Source organism: Saccoglossus kowalevskii, chromosome 18 (assembly GCF_978046115.1).
Source record: "Saccoglossus kowalevskii chromosome 18, keSacKowa6.1, whole genome shotgun sequence".
NCBI classification, from domain to species: domain Eukaryota; kingdom Metazoa; phylum Hemichordata; class Enteropneusta; family Harrimaniidae; genus Saccoglossus; species Saccoglossus kowalevskii.
Genome location: NC_140658.1, coordinates 7,385,279 through 7,405,562, shown reverse-complemented (window position 1 = coordinate 7,405,562; position 20,284 = coordinate 7,385,279). Strand labels below are relative to the sequence as shown.

The 20,284-nt window shown below is 34.9% G+C and overlaps 1 protein-coding gene across 1 annotated transcript in view; it reads right to left on the bottom strand.

The window, feature by feature from the left end:
- The window catches only part of LOC100374224 (nucleoprotein TPR-like), a 56,076-nt gene that overhangs the window by 10,654 nt on the left and 25,138 nt on the right, over nucleotides 1-20,284 (bottom strand). Inside the window, exons 30-49 of the mRNA XM_085493133.1 lie at nucleotides 20,182-20,259; nucleotides 19,412-19,522; nucleotides 18,284-18,393; nucleotides 17,618-17,765; nucleotides 16,627-16,764; nucleotides 15,876-16,042; nucleotides 14,258-14,320; nucleotides 13,179-13,220; nucleotides 12,673-12,735; nucleotides 10,810-10,888; nucleotides 10,219-10,428; nucleotides 8,808-8,846; nucleotides 7,588-7,663; nucleotides 6,356-6,603; nucleotides 4,695-4,819; nucleotides 3,587-3,819; nucleotides 2,818-3,039; nucleotides 2,378-2,516; nucleotides 1,597-1,666; nucleotides 226-501 (exon numbers count right to left, since the gene is read on the bottom strand). Of these exons, the coding sequence (XP_085349259.1) occupies nucleotides 226-501; nucleotides 1,597-1,666; nucleotides 2,378-2,516; nucleotides 2,818-3,039; nucleotides 3,587-3,819; nucleotides 4,695-4,819; nucleotides 6,356-6,603; nucleotides 7,588-7,663; nucleotides 8,808-8,846; nucleotides 10,219-10,428; nucleotides 10,810-10,888; nucleotides 12,673-12,735; nucleotides 13,179-13,220; nucleotides 14,258-14,320; nucleotides 15,876-16,042; nucleotides 16,627-16,764; nucleotides 17,618-17,765; nucleotides 18,284-18,393; nucleotides 19,412-19,522; nucleotides 20,182-20,259 (2,637 nt within the window). The remainder of the gene's footprint in view (nucleotides 1-225; nucleotides 502-1,596; nucleotides 1,667-2,377; nucleotides 2,517-2,817; nucleotides 3,040-3,586; nucleotides 3,820-4,694; nucleotides 4,820-6,355; nucleotides 6,604-7,587; nucleotides 7,664-8,807; nucleotides 8,847-10,218; nucleotides 10,429-10,809; nucleotides 10,889-12,672; nucleotides 12,736-13,178; nucleotides 13,221-14,257; nucleotides 14,321-15,875; nucleotides 16,043-16,626; nucleotides 16,765-17,617; nucleotides 17,766-18,283; nucleotides 18,394-19,411; nucleotides 19,523-20,181; nucleotides 20,260-20,284) is intronic.

Genomic DNA, 20,284 nt, shown 5'->3' with positions numbered 1-20,284 from the left:
AAAAGCTTGAACTTAATTCTACAAGTAGGCTATATACATTTTGATGCAAGTTTCAGTCTTCAATAAATTACATTGACATTAAATAACTTTCCAACTAAATTTTGTTCACAATCCATCACTGAAAACTTGACATAATTCGAACATAATTTCTATCGACTGTCAGTTTTGATCAAATTTTTCAGAAAAAACAATGATAGTTTTGTCTTCATCTTCTTGACTGCCTACCTGGTACTGCTCAACATCCGAACCACTATCTACAACAATCACAACATCATCATCTTCCTCTTCTTCCCCTTCTTCTTCCTCCTCTTCCTCATGTGCCACATCATCTGCCTCAACTTCTTGTTTGTCACTCTGCGTTGCTGTGGCAACATTATCTGCCACGTCCTCTGGATATTCCTGTGGTTCGCCCACAGCAGAGTCACCAGGTATAGACTGGCTTTGGGACTCAGTTGGTTCCACACCACTTGCTTCATTGGGTTGAACCACAACTGGTTCTTGCTGCATAACACAAAAGATACAATGAAATTATAGTAAAAAATTGTTTTTCAATGATTGTCTTTTAGTACGCTCAAACACTTTAGATGTCAATCAACTTGTTTCTGAACTACAGTGACCCCTCTCTAATTTTCGTCTCAGTAAGCCAGTCATGATATCGTCTCGGGTAACTGGATGACTCTCAACAAATTTGATTGTATTTTTTAGGGATAGTTTTGAAAAGGCAATGATTTGTTACTACATGTATTTAATTTGCATAAAAGTTGGTGTGAGCCAATCAGTGTCAATGTTTTTCAAACCATGTTTAAGTCATTTAACACTAATTGCCCTGTTGAATACTGGGATACAAAAACATGTAAGCTGCTTGATTCAAGTTGTCAACTTATGATGCGTTTCTCAGTCAGTACCTGCTTAGATAAATCCCTATAAAAGTCACTGCAATGCTAACAACCTATCATGCTGAGCAGCATGTCTAAGAACAAGCAGCCGGTCGGCTGAGATAGCTCCACTGTTAGCAATGCACATTTCAATTAAAGAACAGAAGATATCATTAGAAAATGAACAAATATGAGAGAGGTCCACATGTAGTACCTATATATGTAATATCAAAGCAATTGGACTTGCGGTTTTAACAAGAAGTCGAAAATATCACTTTTTACCAAAAATGACAAAAATATTCACCAAAATTAGAGAATTAAAGATATCATTACAAAATGAACAAATCTGAGAGAGGTCCATGTATAGTACCTATATATGTAATATCAAAACAATTGGACTTGCGGTTTTTAACAAGAAGTCGAAAATATTCAAAAATATTCACCAAAATTAGAGAATTGAAGTCGACAGCGGAGCTAAAAAGTTGGCCATGCTTGTCTGTGCTTGATAGGCTTGATTGGCAAGTGGTGTTTTTGTTTGGATCTACCCACAATATAGAGAGGGGTCACGGTTTTACGTTACTTATACAGCTTTCAATATCATTTGTTGAGTTACTTAATTATGAATACTGATTTGAATACTTCCTTGGACTGAGGACAGAAAACATCACTCAATTATGCTGGCTTATTTTCTATAGATTACACTGTCTACAGGCACACATACCTCATCAATTGCAGTTATTCTCTGTTTTTTCTCATCTGGTGGTGTAGCAGCTCTGTCTTCAGCATCTGCTCTGGATTAATGAACAAAATAGAACATTTAAAAATTCAAAGAGAATAATGGAATACACCTTTCTTATCCTTTATTTTGGCATAAATACTTTTTTAACCCAATTCATCCCATCCAATCCCATCCCATCCCATCCCATCCCATCCCAATTCTTCCCATTCCATTTCAACCGGGCCCTCCAAACTCACCATAATTTGTCCCATCTGACACCTTTCCATGTCATGCCATCCCAACCCATCCGAATACTTCTCATCTTATACCTTTCCATCACACCCCAACTCAAACCGAATTCTTCCCATTCCATCCCAGCCCTTCTCAACTCATCACAATCTGCCCCATCTGACATATTTCCATGCCATTCCAACCCATCCAAATCCTTCTCACCTACCAATTTTCTATCCCATCCAAACCCTCCTTTCCTTCCCATTCCAATTCTTCCTATTCCATCCAAACCCTTTTCAACTCGTCCCAATCTGTCCCATCTGACGCCTTTCCATACCATGCCATCCCTACCCATCCCACCCCATCTCATCTGACACCTTCCCATGCCATCCCATCCAAACCCATCCCACCCCATCTCATCTGACACCCTCAATTGTCATTCCGACTTTTCCAACTAATCCCAAATCCTTCCCACTCCAACCCTTCTCATCCAAATTGTTTACATCTTAGAGATAACCACATTTTGATTTCTTTTATCTTCCACTGAACTTACTCTTCAAATTCCTCCCGAGTTCTTTTCACTGGGACTGTAACAGCTGTGACTGAAGATGTTGGCACTGGTGCTGGTTCTGTTGGCTCTGGTTGTGAGCTTGGCTCCTCTGTTATTATAATCTCAGGTAAGACAGGAGTTTCTGTGCAAAAAGAACAAGTCTGTGAACTCACTGCTTTTACTATAAAATGAGCAAACACTAATGCAGTGATAAATAGCAATAAATATTCATAGATGCTGGAAGGAAAAAGACTTGATATGCGATCCTATAATAAGTTGTCACTCCTCTTTCCCATCATTTCTACTGTTCCCCTAATCGATGTAAGCAGGGTATGTAAAAAACGGATGCGGTGACAGAAGAGAATGAACACTATTTGAGAGACAAAAACAAGTCTTGTTGCCTCCTCACTTTTAACCATTTGCATCAAAAGACAATTTATTACCTTGTTCTTCCACTGTTGGTTCTTGTGGCTGTTGCATCTCTGCCTCTACTGATGACTGTATCTCAGGTTCTGGTACCGAATCTGTCATAACTTCTCCCTGTTCTGGTGCTGGCTGTGGTTCACTGATTGGCGGCGTTTGTTGAGTTGGCTGTACAGCTTGTACTGGAGCTTGTAATGGTATGACTACAATAGGCGTATCACTCGGCACTGACTCTGTGATTTCTAGATTGCAAACAGAATTTGATCAACGGCAATACACTTACTGCCCATGTGGAATTAAAGCGGGAGGGTCGTCACCTGCGAATGCGTGGGAATTGAGTCCCAAGCGACAATAACAACACACGTTAAAAATGCAAAGGCTCATGGGTATATGACGCATGCGCAGGTGACAACTCCCCTGCTTTAACCCTATGAAAGCCACAAATATTATATTTATTTTTTTATAATTTCTTTGCTAATTTTCGAAATGATGAACATAATATTGGTTATACATCTTAAAATTAAAAGATGCAGAAAAAATAAGATAATTTTTTGGGATGTACACATGGGTTTAAATTAGCAGATTTTACTTATTTGCGAAAATAGCATAACTGAAAACAAGCGAATAATAAACAGAACTTTTAGATGGATTTCTTCATGCAGTCTAGGCACAGTTTACAATTTTAAATACTACAAAGGTCATTTCGGTTCTGATTTATTGGCTTAAAAAAAAACAAAAAACAGATTTTCCTTGAAGTATAAAATATAATAATAAAATTTCAAAAAATACCTTGTGAAGTTTCAGATTGTGAAACTGACGAAGTTGGCATCACGGTAGCCATTCGTGTTTGCGGGACAGCCGTGACGACGGGTACACTAGCTGGCGTTATAGCCATGGGTCGAATACTTGCTGTTACTTTAGCCTGTCCACTGGTAGACGGGGTCGGTTTAGTTGCGGTGCTAGGACTGGGCGTCGCCATAGGTTTGATATTGGCCGTTGGTGGAGGTTCTTCACGCGTGGCACTGTAAGGGGGAATGATCAAATGTGTAACAATTACACACTTGTATAGAAATATTGTATTTGCCCTAATAGTAGCTAATGTAAATTACAGGTGTGTTTCTATAGATTACTAATTCAGTGTCTTATTTTATTAGAGATACGCTCCTAATCGAGCAAATACAGTACCCGTGTTCAATTTTCTTAAATATCATCCCTTTTGACTTTCTGGCACAATGTATAATTTTGAACCAAACATACTTTTATAAGTTCCTATATTCCAATAGTTCCTACTATTATAACAGTTTATTTTGATTTTGTAATAGTTGCTAAAAAAAATTTAAATCCTCAATGGTCAGAAGGCTTGTTTTTACTTGATTGTATTCAATAGTTACAATATCTGGTGAGAATCTCAGACAATCTTAATAGAAAATGCTTCACATCAAGTATTTATTTTGGGGAATAGTCTATTATTGATCATCAAACCGTGAATTGCATGTTTCATACACAATGTTTTGATGGCAAACTTTGATGCTAAAAACACAGCCGTTTTTACAAAAGTTTATCTACTGAAAAACTCTTGACACACATATCTTAATTGCAAATTATGTAATTGTTACATTTAGTATATTATGTATACATGCATTACATTACAAACAAGCCATGCATGGCACAGTACCATTCGGCCATCTTCAATCAGATCCTGAAACAAATTGATGTGCATATGTATAATATCATGTATGATGTATGTGTGAAGTTTGATTGTGATTGGTCCAGGCATTTCTAGGATACAGATCCCGATACGCGCACGCACAGAAGCACTTTAGCACAGACAAACGGAGGTCAAAACATAAGTCCCCGTTTTCGGGGACTAATAAAACTTATCAGTATCAAAACCAACCTTGTCCTTTCAGTTGCCTGTACTACCTGCTGAGGAGGTGGCTGTTGTTGTTGCTGCTGCTGCTGTTGCTGTTGTGCCTGCAACTGCTTCTGCTGTTCTTCAAGTTGTTTTTGCAGTTCTAGAACCTGGGAAAGATGATGCATTATGTATAGTCAGTTTGAAAATGTGAAAGGAGAACTGAGCTGAGCTGAGCTGAGCTGAGTTTGAAAATGTGAAAGAAGAACTGAGCTGAGCTGAGTTTGAAAATGTGAAAGGAGAACTGAGCTGAGCTGAGCTGAGTTTGAAAATGTGAAAGGAGAACTGAGCTGAGTTCCCAGGAAGTTGAAACTAGCATAATTTAACCAAAATGAACAAATCTGACAGACGTTCACTCAAGGTATCAATTTGAAAGCAATTTCGATGGTAGTTTTCAAGAAGATGAAAATGTAATTGCGAGAAACCATATAATCTCTAGACACATGTGACTGAAATTACTCGCTTACGGTGAAACTAAGTTGAATCTTACTTGCATTTTATAACAATTTACCGGTAGCGAATTTATATTTGGTACATTATTATAATCACTACTGAGTAATAATCAACAATTGCAACACATCGAAAACAAGTAAACTATTCACTTGTGAAATGCAGCGTGACCGGATTGCGCTATGAATTCGTGTTTGTTTTTATTTGAAACTTCTTTTAGAACAACTTTTCGTTAGCAACAAAAGTAAAAATAAATAAATGCATATTATTATTGATATTATTAAATGCATATTATTATATTGAGTATTTTTTGTTATCATGTGAACAGTTTTTTTGATTGACTGTAAATTTTCAACATTTTGTGACGCCTATTTCAGAGCCAAATTAAGGGTCTCACACTTCCCTGACACGTAAATTAGACTGACGCCTATTCAAAAGTTTATACGGTAGAGTTTATGAATGATGACGGACAATCACCTATATGAACAGCTCCATTCTATCAGAATGATGACAGCAGAGCTAGTCCATGGATATTGATGACTCATTTAATTGTGAACTTACAGACAGAATGAGCTCAAAAGTCAACATTTTTGTTACATTAAAAAAATATTTAAAGAAAAAAGGTTTATTTTCTAGAAGTTAACTACTGTAAAGAGGTTAATTATTAACTGGGTTTTAATTTTGCTTATTTCGCTGACTGGAAAAGGTGCTCAATTAAAACCCAGCAAATATGGAAAATTATGTAAATGATAAAACCGTGAATTTAAAACCCACTGAATATGCCTGAAATAGTAAATCGGCGAAATTTAAACCCAGTGAAAATTAGTCATTTTACAGCATCAGTATTTTTTTATATGTGTTAAGGTCAGTAAAATGCTAAATGATTATTAAAATGACTATTATTTGTGATATGATTTTTACGTAATCTATGTTAGTGATTTTCGCTCATAGTACATTCTTTGATTCAATGTGCAAAAGTTGACGGCAAATAAATTCAATAAACACTTGATAGCTTACATATGAATAACTGGGCAACACATAACGAATAATCGTTTTGCCGAATGAGAATTTTGAATTTGTGATATCAATCCAAACCTTAACACAGTCATCATGGAAATTGTAATGATCTTACACCAGATGGTTGCCATGACAATCTCACTTTTCCAGATCAGACATTTTGATTTCAAATTATTCACCTTCTTTTTCAGTGACTCCAGTTCATCCAGCTCTTTCTTTATCTTGTCTTGTTCCTCTTTTTTACCCTGTTTGAATTTCTCAAAATCATTCTTGGCTTCTTTCAGCTGCTGTTCCAATTGTTTTGTGTTGTGTTCGTGTTGCGATTTTATTGCGTTAACTTGCTTCTCTTTCTCATCAACAGTTTTTTCCAAATTAGTGACTTTAGTTTTCAGCTCCTCCGCTTCAGAATTCTGTTTTTCTCTCTGACCTTAAAAACAATGAATACATGTTTTTACAACAATTATAACAATTCTATCTCTTTTTTTTATACTTTCTTAATATTCTTTGCAACTTTAGTGATATTTTCTTATGATAACTTTCATCCATATCTTTCTTCTAAATCACCAATACTAGATGTCACAGTTACAAAAGCGTAGTTTTAAATTCAAGCTTTACTAGGGAATCATCTCAAATAGCAGTACATGTTATTCAACAGTTAAATTTATTGTACTGTGGAATACTTTATTTTCGCTTGAAATTAATTTTCGCTATTTTCACTGAAGCAATGATTCAGTGAAAATAAAATCCAGCGAATATACCTTTTTTCCCGATCTTTTACATTCAACTCGCCAAAAATCAGTGAAAATAAATACCATATAACACACCTAAAAAGTCTTCTTAGTGAAAATAAATTCACAGTATGCATAATCATTAAAATACCATATACTGTAAAATACTTTTAGCTGGAATAAATTTTCGCTGAAAAAACAATTTGGGTGTTTTGTATGGAATTAATTTTCACCGATTTTTGACAACTTGAATGTAAAATAGCGACAATTAATTCCAAGCAAAAATAAAGTATTCTACAGTATTTTGACTGTATACAAGGGGGTATACACCTCTGTCATGTATAAGCAACACACACAGTCATTAAAGGAGTCATATGTGCTATTAAGAAAGCAAAGCCAGAACACTTGATACAGATTTGTGGTGTGAAACCAAAATAGCATCCCTAACTCGATGCCTTTTCTGCTAACTATGAACTGAACTAATCAGGCAAGTGAAGAAAAACTACTCCCAGTTCAGAGAGGCAGACTGACGAATGGAATCCATAAAAACTCACCAAATAATGAGCAGAAATTAATTGCGATGCTAGCCATAAGTTCGGTTCTAATATTTCTTTTCAATTAATACATGCAGTTATATGTATGACAGCGACACCCAATACAAGTCGGCTGCAATTCAAACCTACCTGTCAGCTGTGATATTTTCTGTTTCGCAGACATCAGAAGTTTCTTAGTTTTCTCGTCCTTATCATTCAGCTGCATCTATAAAGACAAAGTAGAATAGAACAATACTGTAAAGGGGGTAATTATTCACTGTGTTTTAATTTAGCTTATTTCGCTGACTGGAAAAATGCGCTAAATTAAAACACAGTGAATATGTAAAATTTAGCATAGAACACATTATCTAAATGACGAAACCGTGAATTTAAAACCCACTGAATATGCCTGAAATGGTAAATCAGTGAAATTTAAACCCAGTGAAAATTAGTCATTTTACAGTACTATTAAAATTGTGATACTTGTTGGTTGTGTGTACCCAAACCTGCCTGCTTTTCTTGCAGGTTGTTCCTCACTCTCTAGTGGCTTAGAAAAAAAAAATTGTTGCAATCTGAGCAAAAGTATCAATTTTCAGGAAACTTGCGTATTGTCATATGCACACTACAGAAAACACTAACTGAAAAAAATCTGACAAACAGACAACATCTTATTTCTACTCTGTTGCTATGGAAATAACCGGAAATCATAAAATGCTGTAATTATTGAAAGAATTGAAACACAGGTTTCAAAATGATTAGTTGGAAATATGATATTAATTTTTTTATTTTACATAATTTATTTTAGAATTTTTGCCATGGCACAATTAATATGCTCCTGTATTGTCTTTTTATTCAAGGTAAAGAATACACTTTTGGTTGATAAAATGTTCATTACAATTGAGCTATCAAATTTCTAACATAAAATATGTTAATTAGCTAATTTGCATATGTCTAAACAACAAAACACTATTTATGAAAACAACTGCAATTGAACATCCAGGATGCTAACTTTTCCTCTATACATGTACAATACTCAGTCTGACTCAAGTAAATAAAATAACCACTATAATAGGAATTACTCAAGGCACCATGGAAACATACAGACATCGTGTACTGACAATAGAAATACAAAAAGTGATGATAATTCATTGTGGCTTTTCACTAATTTGTTGAGAGTTTATTGTCTGTGCAAAGCCTCTAAACAGTTATAAACCATCTTCATCTGTAATTATTTCTGTGCGGGTTTTCCCTCAATCATACATCTTTATCAATATGCCTATAGATCTACTGCGTATATCTAAAAATTCTTGAATTTTCAGTTGTCATGACTACAGCAGACTACATGTAATGGAAGTCATCAGTTAACTCACCTTGATAGTTTCTTCAGATTCTTTTACTTTGGTGAGATTCTGAAAACAAAATAAAAGTTATCCACACTTATGAAAGGTTTTTAGATCAAATATGGCTGCCTGTCAGACAAATTTTAACCTGAGTGAAGAAGAAATTGGAAATCGTATGTACCAAGTTTGGAAAAACATGGCGTGACTATTACAACCTTGGTCATTGAGCATACAAATTAAATAACAAATGGATGGATGGATAGATACAAACTAACAATGCACAATCGTTTCTTTGCATGGGAAGTGAGTATAAAAGGCCTAAATAACATAAACATTGTGTACAGAAAATAAAAGCTAAAATTTAGGTAGGAACAATTTTGAGAAAAATGGAATAGAACAATAAAGTCATATTTGCATAAAATATATTTTATAATAATATTATTCTCAATGTCCCTTATGGAATACTACAACATGAATTGTATAAAAGTTCCTATAAAATAATAGTACAGCATTATAACGTAGCTTAATTTGGCAAGAAAATTACTAGCCAATCTTAATATCCAATATTAATCTCAATGACCATTATAGAATAAAATAACATAAATTGTATAAAGTTTCCAAATAATAGTGCAGTAATATACACTAAACAAAATACTAGCCAAAAAGGTTAGACAACTACCATGTACTTTTTTTAATTTATACTCGTAACATATAGGTTTACTACACTTATCTTACTGACAGTTCTTAGAAACAGAAGACGACTAACATCTGGTTCTCATTATCAGCAGATAAATGTCTTCCTTCTTTCCATTTATTTCTACAATTTTTCTCTTTCATTTTATTTTGAAAATTGCTAATTACACCGAAAATTAACTTGACTTAAATTTGAAGATTATCAGAAATAAATTGAGTTAGTATAACATATTGAGTTATTGTAACCACAATAGAAGACAATTTTAACAAATAACTTGAAAAAAATATATAGAACATGCCCAAACTGGTTAATATATCAAAGTTGTAGGCAGTACTGGCCAAGAAATTTGTCATAAGGTGTCCTTGAGTAGAGCTGCAGACACCCGTTGTTAAATGCTAATGGTGAGTAGGAAAGTAGCTTCGTATTAAATTCATAGTCCTTTTTTCTGTCATTATAAAATCAAAAACAGTGTGACTATTGAAATGTTATCTAATTAGTAAAGGGTTAACCACTTGAAATAATGGAGGGAGGTGGAAGTCTGAACAGTGCAATTTTTTTTTGATGTCCAGTCTGTATGTTTTTATTTTTTCCTTGTGAATGTGCCATTTTTAGTTCTGTTTTTTTTTCAACAAATCTCCCAGTAACCCTCCTTTGAGTTAAAACTTGGCACTTCACTTCAATGCCACAGGCTTCAACATTTTTTTCAATCCCTGTGTGTACAAATTGTGGAAATTCTATCCATCATACCTCATTAAGTTTCTCTATTTCAGTTTTTAATTTCCCCATCTCTTCATTCAACTTCTGAATCTGTTCGTCTTTGGCCTTGACCGAGGCTTCCAGCTCTGCATTAGCCTGCGACGCAGTCGGTTGCTGTGATTGTGGTTCAGCTTGTTTATCATCAGTCTGTTTCTTCAGTTCATCATACCAAGTTTTGTATCGGCGGCCAATCTTTTTAACCTTCAATTTTACAAAGAACAACATGTTATGATTGGACGATGAAAATAAAATCAAATTATCAAAAATTTATATTGTTATAACGCAATTAAAATGACACAAATTAAATTACGATTTATTTTGAACAAAGATTCACATGTTATTTATATAAGCCCAGAAGTTACTAACTGTAAATCTGTATTAGAAGCTGCCACGATTTAAATGGTTCAATGCAACAGAGGGGATGCAGCTTCTATTAGAGCATCTACACAGAATAAGAAATGATAAATTTTTGGTTCTCAATTGTTCAAAAAAAATGGGTGCGGCTTCTATTAGGGATGCGGCTTCTAATACAGATTTTATGGTAATAGTCAAATAAGTTTTTTTTTATTTACTAAATTATACCTGAGCAATATTCTTCTTCATTTCTTCTAAACTTGTATTCTTTGTTTCTACTTCCTTCTTAATTTTTTCCAACTCTTCACTGAAATAGAAAACAATCAAGTCATTGACATGACACAGTCAAGGCGAGAAGTAGTGAACAAAAGGGAAATGGTGTGCTTTGAATCCTTAATACAGTTTGTATTGGAAAATTAGGAATGAAATTGTTCCTGGCATTTATGGCAGGCCATTTCTGACAACCATATGGACACCAGCAGGCCATTTTTGACAACAATATGGCCACCAGCAGGCCATTTTTGACAACAATATGACCATCAGCAGGCCATTTCTGACAACAATATGGACACCAGCAGGCCATTTTTGACAACAATATAGACACTAGAAGGCCATTTTTGATAACAATATGGACAACCAGAAGGCCATTTTTGACAATAATATGGCCATCAGCAGGCCATTTTTGACAACAATAAGGACACCAGCAGGCCATTTTTGACAACAAAATGGACACCAGAAGGCCATTTTTGACAATAATATGGCCATCAGCAGGCCATTGTTGACAACAATATGGACACCAGCAGGCCATTTTTGACAACAATATGGACACCAGGAGCCCATTTTTGACAAAAATATGGACACCAGCAGGCCATTTGTGACAACAATATGGACACCAGCAGGCCATTTGTGACAACAATATGGACACCAGAAGGCCATTTTTGACAATAATATGACCACCAGAAGGCCATTTTTGACAATAATATGGCCATCAACAGGCCATTTTTAACAACAATATGGACACCAGCAGGCCATTTTTGACAACAATATGACCATCAGCAGGCCATTTCTGACAACAATATGGCCATCAGCAGGCCATTTCTGACAACAATATGGCCATCAGCAGGCCATTTTTGACAACAATATGGCCACCAGCAGGCAATTTTTGACAACAATATGGCCACCAGCAGGCAATTTTTGACAACAATATGGACATCAGCAGGCAATTTTTGACAATATGAACAGCAGCAGGCCATTTGTGACAATATGGACAGCAGCAGGTCATTTTTGACAACAATATGGACACCAGCAGGCCATTTTTGACAACAATATGGACACCAGAAGGCCATTTTTGACAACAATATGGCCATCAGCAGGCAATTTCTGACAACAATATGGCCATCAGCAGGCCATTTTTGACAACAACATGGCCACCATCAGGCCATTTTTGACCACAATATGGCCACCATCAGGTCATTTTTGACAACAATATGGCCACCATCAGGCCATTTTTGACAACAATATGGCCACCATCAGGTCATTATTGACAACAACATGGCCACCATCAGGCCATTTTTGACAACAATATGGCCACCATAAGGTCATTATTGACAACAACATGGCCACCATCAGGCCATTATTGACAACAACATGGCCACCATCAGGCCATTTTTGACAACAATATGGCCACCATCAGGTCATTATTGACAACAATATGGTCATCAGCAGGCCATTTTTGACAATATGATTACCAGCAGGCCATTTTTGACAATATGATTACCAGCAGGCCATTTTTAGCAAACAATATGGCCACCATCAGGCCATTTTGAATCAGGTCAATACAACAAAAAGATATTCACCAAGGTCTTGTGATACTCTATTTAAATGCCACGTTTCAAATAAATCCATCAGACCAAAATTCAGTTCTGGATGGCACAAATGATTTTGATGTTTTTTCTAACTCGAATTAGGTAATGAAATGGACATGAATATTTAAATATAGTTTGACATTGAGTTTGCATCAATATTTTGCCGAGAAAAATTATGGTCTTCAAAGGGTTAAGAGCAATTGGTAACAATAGGCTTTCAACTTACTTCAGTTTGGTTGTTTCTGATTTCTGTTTTGTACTTTCCAGCTTAGAATTTCGGACTTCAGCTCTGAAAAGTAAACAGCACACTCTAGTGTCAGGAGTGATACAGGATAAAACGTATTATATATAGTGAGAGTGCTATCGGGTGTGGAGAGAGCCCTCTTGTGCCAGGTGTGATACACATCCAAGTAGTAATCCTATTTTTTGTCGTAAATACAGTGTGCCATCAGTGGTGTAATAACCACTAATCCCTGGTATATTTATTATGACTTTTAACACCAAACGTTAATATACTGAACGGAAAATAATTGAGACATTCTCTTTGACACTGAACATCTCATCTAGAAAGTACCAGGATGTGTGACCTTTGTGGGTCATGAAAGTACCAGGATGTGTGACCTTTGTGGGTCATGAAAGTACCAGGATGTGTGACCTTTGTGGGTCATGAAAGTACCAGGATGTGTGACCTTTGTGGGTCATGAAAGATCAATATATGCGAAATATACTTACTGAGTGTTACTAACAAGTGAATTCAATCTCGACAACTCAGCTCTGAAAACGAGATAAAAAAAATTTGAATTTTGTAAAATATATATATGAATATACCAAACATCTTTCACTATCAATGACATTCACATATTAAAATATTTAAATTTCTATTACAGAAATTATTACTGTCGTTTTGCAGTTCCCTTACCACCAATCAGATATACACATAATTATGTAGACATTGTATGATTGGTAGAGTCATACACGTAGCATCTCAAAATTCAGACCCATTCTTAACAAATCCAAAATTACTCTGGAGAATTTTTTTAACTGTAAAATACTTTATTTTCGCTATTTTGCTAAAGAGATGATTCAGTGGAAACAAAATCCAGAGAATTTACCTATTTCTCTATCCTTGGGGGCGTAGCTACGTCACAGAACGTTCTACGTTGCTAAGACACGCCACACTCTACCATTATTTGTATAGACTCTGGACAAGCTGCTGGAACACCGGTCTAAGAGCCGATGAAAGCAGCTAAAGTCAAAGAAACTGCACAAACTCAATTTTAAGGTAATCCTGAGCAACCAAATTTATATGTATTGCACATGTAATCTTGTTACAGTGTTCAAGAAAAACTCAACAACTAGCCCAATATACATTTTTGGAGTTATCATCCTTTATTTTCATCGTGATGGTTGCGGTGATAATACCCAGATGTCCGCCCGAGGATATATCCCTATATTTTGATGACAATGAACTCCATACAAAACGTCCCAAAAATCTTTTCAGCAAAAATTAATTAGTTAAAATAATATATTCTACAGTAACTTTGCATGTGTGATATGTTTGCATTTGAAATTTTGACAATTTACTACAAATTAGAACATACACGTACAAGTTCACTCATCACAAATATAACCATAAAATCAACAATAGAAGCAGTGTTTTCCATAGCTTGAAGATTGTAATATGAATTTTGTTTCCATAGCTGTACCAATCTCTGCGATGAGATATGTTGACCATAACTTTAGGGCCTACATAAATAAACAAGCCATTTTTATGAGTTATATTATGAATCAAAAATACAAAATTCACTCACTTTTGTCTTTGGTTCTCTTCTGTTAACTGTGATATTGTTTTTTTATTGCTCTCATTCTCCTCCCTACAAAAAAAATATTATTTTTAGTTCAAACAATTTGTGATGAATATTATAAAATATATATTTATTTATTTATAAATATTATTTATTTATATATTTGTGATTGTTCTTGTGAATGTTTTTTACCCGCATAGATAACATACCTTCCCCACAGTTAGGTGCCATATTTTGTGTATTTTTTCAACTTTGTTCAAAATGGACATAATTGCCCATTAGCTACTATATGGAAGAAATTATTTTGTTTAATTTGCAAAAGGATGTTAAAAATGACTTTTGGGCTCAACAAAAATTTGAATCATCAAATATGAATGTATCAAATCAAATCAAATATGGATGAATTTTGTTTGAACTTGGTACATACATTAGACATTATGGTTTCCTGATGCACGTCGTTTTATTTTACAGATCATATTTGAAACGGCCGACTGGTGGCCATTTTTTTTTAATGAATGCAGTTCTAGTGCCATATCTCTGACTTGTTTTGACTGATTATGTTCAAATTTTATATATTCATTATACATCATGACGTAGGTATACAGTGTTTTACAATAAGACTGTAGAAAACCAGAACAACAATGTACAAATAATTGGCTCAAAAACACTAACTCAGGGTATACAGACAAAAACCCAAATAAAGATTACCTTAGATGCATGTATAACAGACAACAAGCACCCTGAGGTTGCAAACAAGATTCAAAAAAAGCTAAACAAACCAGTTATAATACAATTACATGCAATCTGGCTAATGGTTTCATAGAAGATATTGAGAAGCAATTTCCATGAAAAACTCATCACTGTGGCCACAAATTTGTTTTATAGATCTAGCCAGCAGTTATCATCACACAATTACTTGTAGCAAACAATACAGTTGCGAGCAATGTTGCTTCTAGTTCTGATAACAACTTACTGGCTTCCTGAAAGTAACTTTGCTTGCAACATAGCTGTATTGTCATCCAATCAGTTGACAACATTGCTGGTTAGGTGTTCAAAACCTATTCATAAACATAGTAACTAAGTAAAAATGAATCTCAGTTTGCTCACACTATTAATCTGACTGAAAACTCCTGTTTTTTGTCTTGTTTTTTTTTTAAATATTTTTTTGTGCCAGGCGACAGTTTGAATGTCACTGTTGTCTCTCCTGACTTTTTTTTTTGTATGTCCAAATTGCAAGTGCTAGCGCTGACACATTTTTGCCACAGAAGTCATATTCATGTTTGGGATAACATGACAGGGCTGTGTGGCCATCTCTCTGTCAAATGGTAATTTTAATGCGCTACCCTGAAGTCAACCAGGCTCGGTCGAACACAAGCACCTGCGGACCTTAACCAAGGTTCCCCCAAAGTTGCATTCATTAGTGAATGAAACTCGGCCAGTGGAATTGGCCTTCCCATTGAGTCTATGGCACACTCACCCATGATGTTCAGCCTAAGGTAGGATTTGAACTTGGGTCTACCGATCATGAGTCCTCCTGTTGTAATTTACTCTGGGACAGTGAGTGAATGAGGTGAAAGATAAAGCTAATAAATTGCATAATATAAAATCTGTGATAGTTACTTACACTAATTTCTTGTACTGTTCTGGGTCTGCTTTAGTATTTGTTTTGTTTTTCCATCGATTCACATCGGCAGTGAGGGTATTCTTTTCTAGTACCAAAACGTCAACTTTACTTGTTAATGCTCTGTTCTGTTCTTGAAGTGGGGCAACATTCTCTTCCAACTGTTTAACCTAAAATAGAAAGTCATCATCTGGCAAGTCAGAGTTAATTGTGGGGAGACAAATTGGCATAACTGAAAAAAAAAAATGTGTATATTATAACAGCGAACTCAGATCACTTCCAATAAACAAACTGTATTTTAATTTTTCACATTTTTTTTAAAACCTTCGATCAAGATTTATCGCCAACGAAGGTATTTTGTTCATTTGTTCGAAAAAAAACAGAAAAAAAATTAAAAAAAAATACATAAAAGAACAAGCGTTTGAAAACTTAAAGTTGCACTCTAAAGCAATACTAGGACCATTATTCAATGGCATAAATATGTATGAATTACAAAACACATTTAAGAGTTTTTCCTTCCTGTGGGTGATAGTGATTTGTAACCATGGTGAATGTTTATCAACTTGTGTAAAAGCATTAACGAATGTTTAACCAAAATTCAAATTCAAAAAACAACATTTAGACACACTGTTAATCTTAAGAGTCTGGTAATTTTTGTAAATCAACGTTTTCGTAACTCAATGTTCATAACTTGAACCATTCAGCATTTCTGCACAAAACTTGTGTCACTGAAAGAAGTAACAACCTAAGTTACCTTGGCAACCATTTGTTGTAACTGTTGATCAACTCGTTCCTTTTCTTCTCTTAGTAGTTTATTACTGTCAGTGAGGATGTTTAATGTTTCAATCTTATTCATCAAGTCTTGGTGTTGAGCAGTCGTCTTGGCAGTCACCTGGATGGGGAAGACAGAAAAGTCAGATATTAATGATACTTGGATGCCAAACCTTTATTTCATAGTCTACCATCTACTCAACAAACATCCACTCCTGCTCATTAACCCTTATCTGGTCAAGTCAATGTAATAGTACATGGGGCTGGCAGGATAAGGTTAAGCATACATGTATATACGACATTCTGAATAATTAGGACCATCCATTGTCTTGAAAATTAACTTATTCAAATTAACAGCATGCTATATTTATCAACCAATCACAGGCATCCATTGTCTTGAAAAATTAACATATTCAAATTAACAGCATGCTATATTTATCAACCAATCACAGGCATCCATTGTCTTGAAAATTAACATATTCAAATTAACAGCATACTATATTTATCAACCAATCAGTCATCCATTGTCTTGAAAAATTAACATATTCAAATTAACAGCATGCTATATTTATCAACCAATCACAGGCATCCATTGTCTTGAAAATTAACATATTCAAATTAACAGCATGCTATATTTATCAACCAATCACAGGCATCCATTGTCTTGAAAATTAACATATTCAAATTAACAGCATGCTACATTTATCAACCAATCACAGGCATCCATTGTCTTGAAAATTAACATATTCAAATTAACAGCATGCTACATTTATCAACCAATCAACATCACTTATTGACTGTCAAGATAACGTCTTAACAGAAAATCCAGTCTGACAATTAACCGTACATGTGACCTTTCCTATTTGACCTATAAGCACTTTTGGAATACTAGCATCAGTGACCTTTCCCTTTTTGAACATAATATAATCACATTGACAATAGACCTTAAAGAACAATCTGACAATTGACCTTACCTGTGACCTTTCCCGTTCTTCCTGTAAATTCTTGAATGATTCATTAAGTTCCTTCTGCAAATGTTCACATTTCTGTTTATGACGAATCGCTTCAGCTTGCGCCACCTCATACTTTGTCTCCGCAATATCTTTTTCTCGTCTCACAAACCTAACAAGACATCCATGTGAATCTTATAAAAGTTCTGACTGTAACATTTAATGCATAGGGGTTGTCAGCTGCGCACACACATGAGAATTGGGTTCTAAACAATGCTAATACTAAGGCATACATGTGTAGATGTTTGTTTGTATGCCTTTCTGCTGTATGCACAGATGATGACTTCCTCGCTATAACTCTATCATTACTTTGAACTTTTGTCAAATATAGACATAGAAATGATTATTAATAATAATGTGCAATGTAAATGAAAAGACAACTCTCAACCAGGCATGTAATAAAAATAACAATGAAAATCAGATTGAAATCATGTGGTGTGAACTTAAAACGTCATGAAACCTTTTAAATAACTTCAGTTTATGTTGATAAAGTGAATGTTTGAATTTTGTATAATTTCACGGGAACACAATGCGAAACTAATGACTAATGTTAACACCACAGAATCTCAAACCAGCTAAAGTGGTTGTGTAGGTACGAGAACCAAGACAAAGGTAGTAACTGAATCTTACCGAATTATTTCCAGAAGCTGATCGGATGATTTGTTTTCCTCACTAAACGACAGATCAGCTACACTCTGAGTAGAACCACGTTGCTGAAATGCTATCAATTGCTGACTTAGCTACGGGAGAAATGCGCAAGACATAATGAATAAGATCTCAAGATCTCACGAGTCTTGAAATTTGAAACTTTTTTTTTTTTTTTAGGATAGCTTACAAGACTGAAAGTACAGAAAAAATATAAACACAAATAACAAAACAGTAATACACACCACAGTATTGTTTGCTATTCAAAAAAAGAGATGATTCAAAAGTATAGGATGAAAATATTTCTGATAAGCCAGCTATAAATAAAAACAAAGATATATTTTATTGAATATTACATCAGGAAACAAGGCCCTCAATGTTCCTTAACTTATTTGAATAATACTGCCCAAATGAAATCGCAGAGGGAATATTGTGGTGTAGGGGTTTTTCTAGAAAAAAACTGCAAGAGGGAGCACTGCAATTCAGCACGCCGTCATATAGGGACATAGGGACCCTACCAGGGTGTGGAGTTTTCCATAATTCATAGTTAAAATGGATTATTTGTGCCAAAATTACTATCAGACAGGTCACAGCTGAAGAGTCAGAATTTTATGGTTGCCAGAGGATCTGCTCCCTAGGGTAAGGGGGTTCATGGCCTTGTCATGAGGGTGCTGCGCCCCTGTTCCCTTGTTTAAAAAACTCCCTGGTGGTGTGATTGCAGAAGACACATGTACTTCCTACAAAAAATCATATCATAATGGTTTGGGTTTACAAGAAATCTTATCCAACAGAATCCTCAAATCATATTTAGAAGTATCATCTAAAACAAAGTCCAGTGACCTTGAGTGAACCATGATAATTATGTTTCATTCGGTAATAGTGAACACCATGACAGTGCAGACTAGCTCCAGCACTTGAGTATTTCAGGATTTGTTGTCATGGTAACACAATAATCAATGGGAGGAGTTCTGTGTTCTGATTATACATTGTAATACAAAGAATTCAACTAGCAATGCTTTTTAAAATTTAGAGTAATTAATGAAAAATAATTTGGGTTTTCAAGTTCAAGGTTCTTTAAGAGAACACTGATTTACAGTTTCCGTGTCTACTTACCCCTTCCAGCTGCTCATGTAGCGTGCCATTCTGTTTATTTAGTTCCTCGCATCTCTTCCTAAATTCATCGCATTCATCTTGCTGAGTACGTAACCTTACTTCCCACGATGCCTTGGTTTTTAAAAACAAATTACAGAATACAAGTTACACCAAGGTTCTGTTCACATAAACAAGTCAAACAAGGGTTTATAAAATAAGGGTATGCAACTAGGGTGATACAAGATGAAGTCACACAAATTGCGAGATGAGTCTATAATTGTAGGGCACAAGTTAATTTCTAGAAATACAAATGAAAATTAATGTACCGGTAAATGTAAAAGAAAGGGTCACTGTTTGTCTAGGGTTGTCTTTCTAATATGTTTGTGTGTTCGGAGAGCATACATTCATAGAATGTTTACTGTAGAATACTTTATTTTTCGCTTGGGATTTATTTTCGCTATTTCGCTGAAGGGATGATTCCGTGAAAATAAAATCCAGCGAATGTACTTTTTTTCCTATATTTTACATTAAACTCATCAAAAATCAGTGAAAATAAACTCCATACAGAACTCCTATAAAGCCTTTTCAGTGAAAATTAATTCCAGCGAAAATAAAGTATTCCGCAGTATTTTATAACTATAATTTCCACAATAAAATTTTCCAGGCATTCATTGCAATCTGGTTTTCACGGAAAGCTTTGTTGCACAGATATGCAAGTTACTGCATACCCATACATTCTAGGTAATATCTATGACATAGATAAGACAATAAGTAAGCATCTACCGGTATACCTTGTTTTCAGACAATTCATCTATAGCTCTTTTAGCAATGTCTTCTGCTTCAGATAACTTTGTATTAAAACCAGCAAGCTGTGGAGAGAATGAAAGACACAAT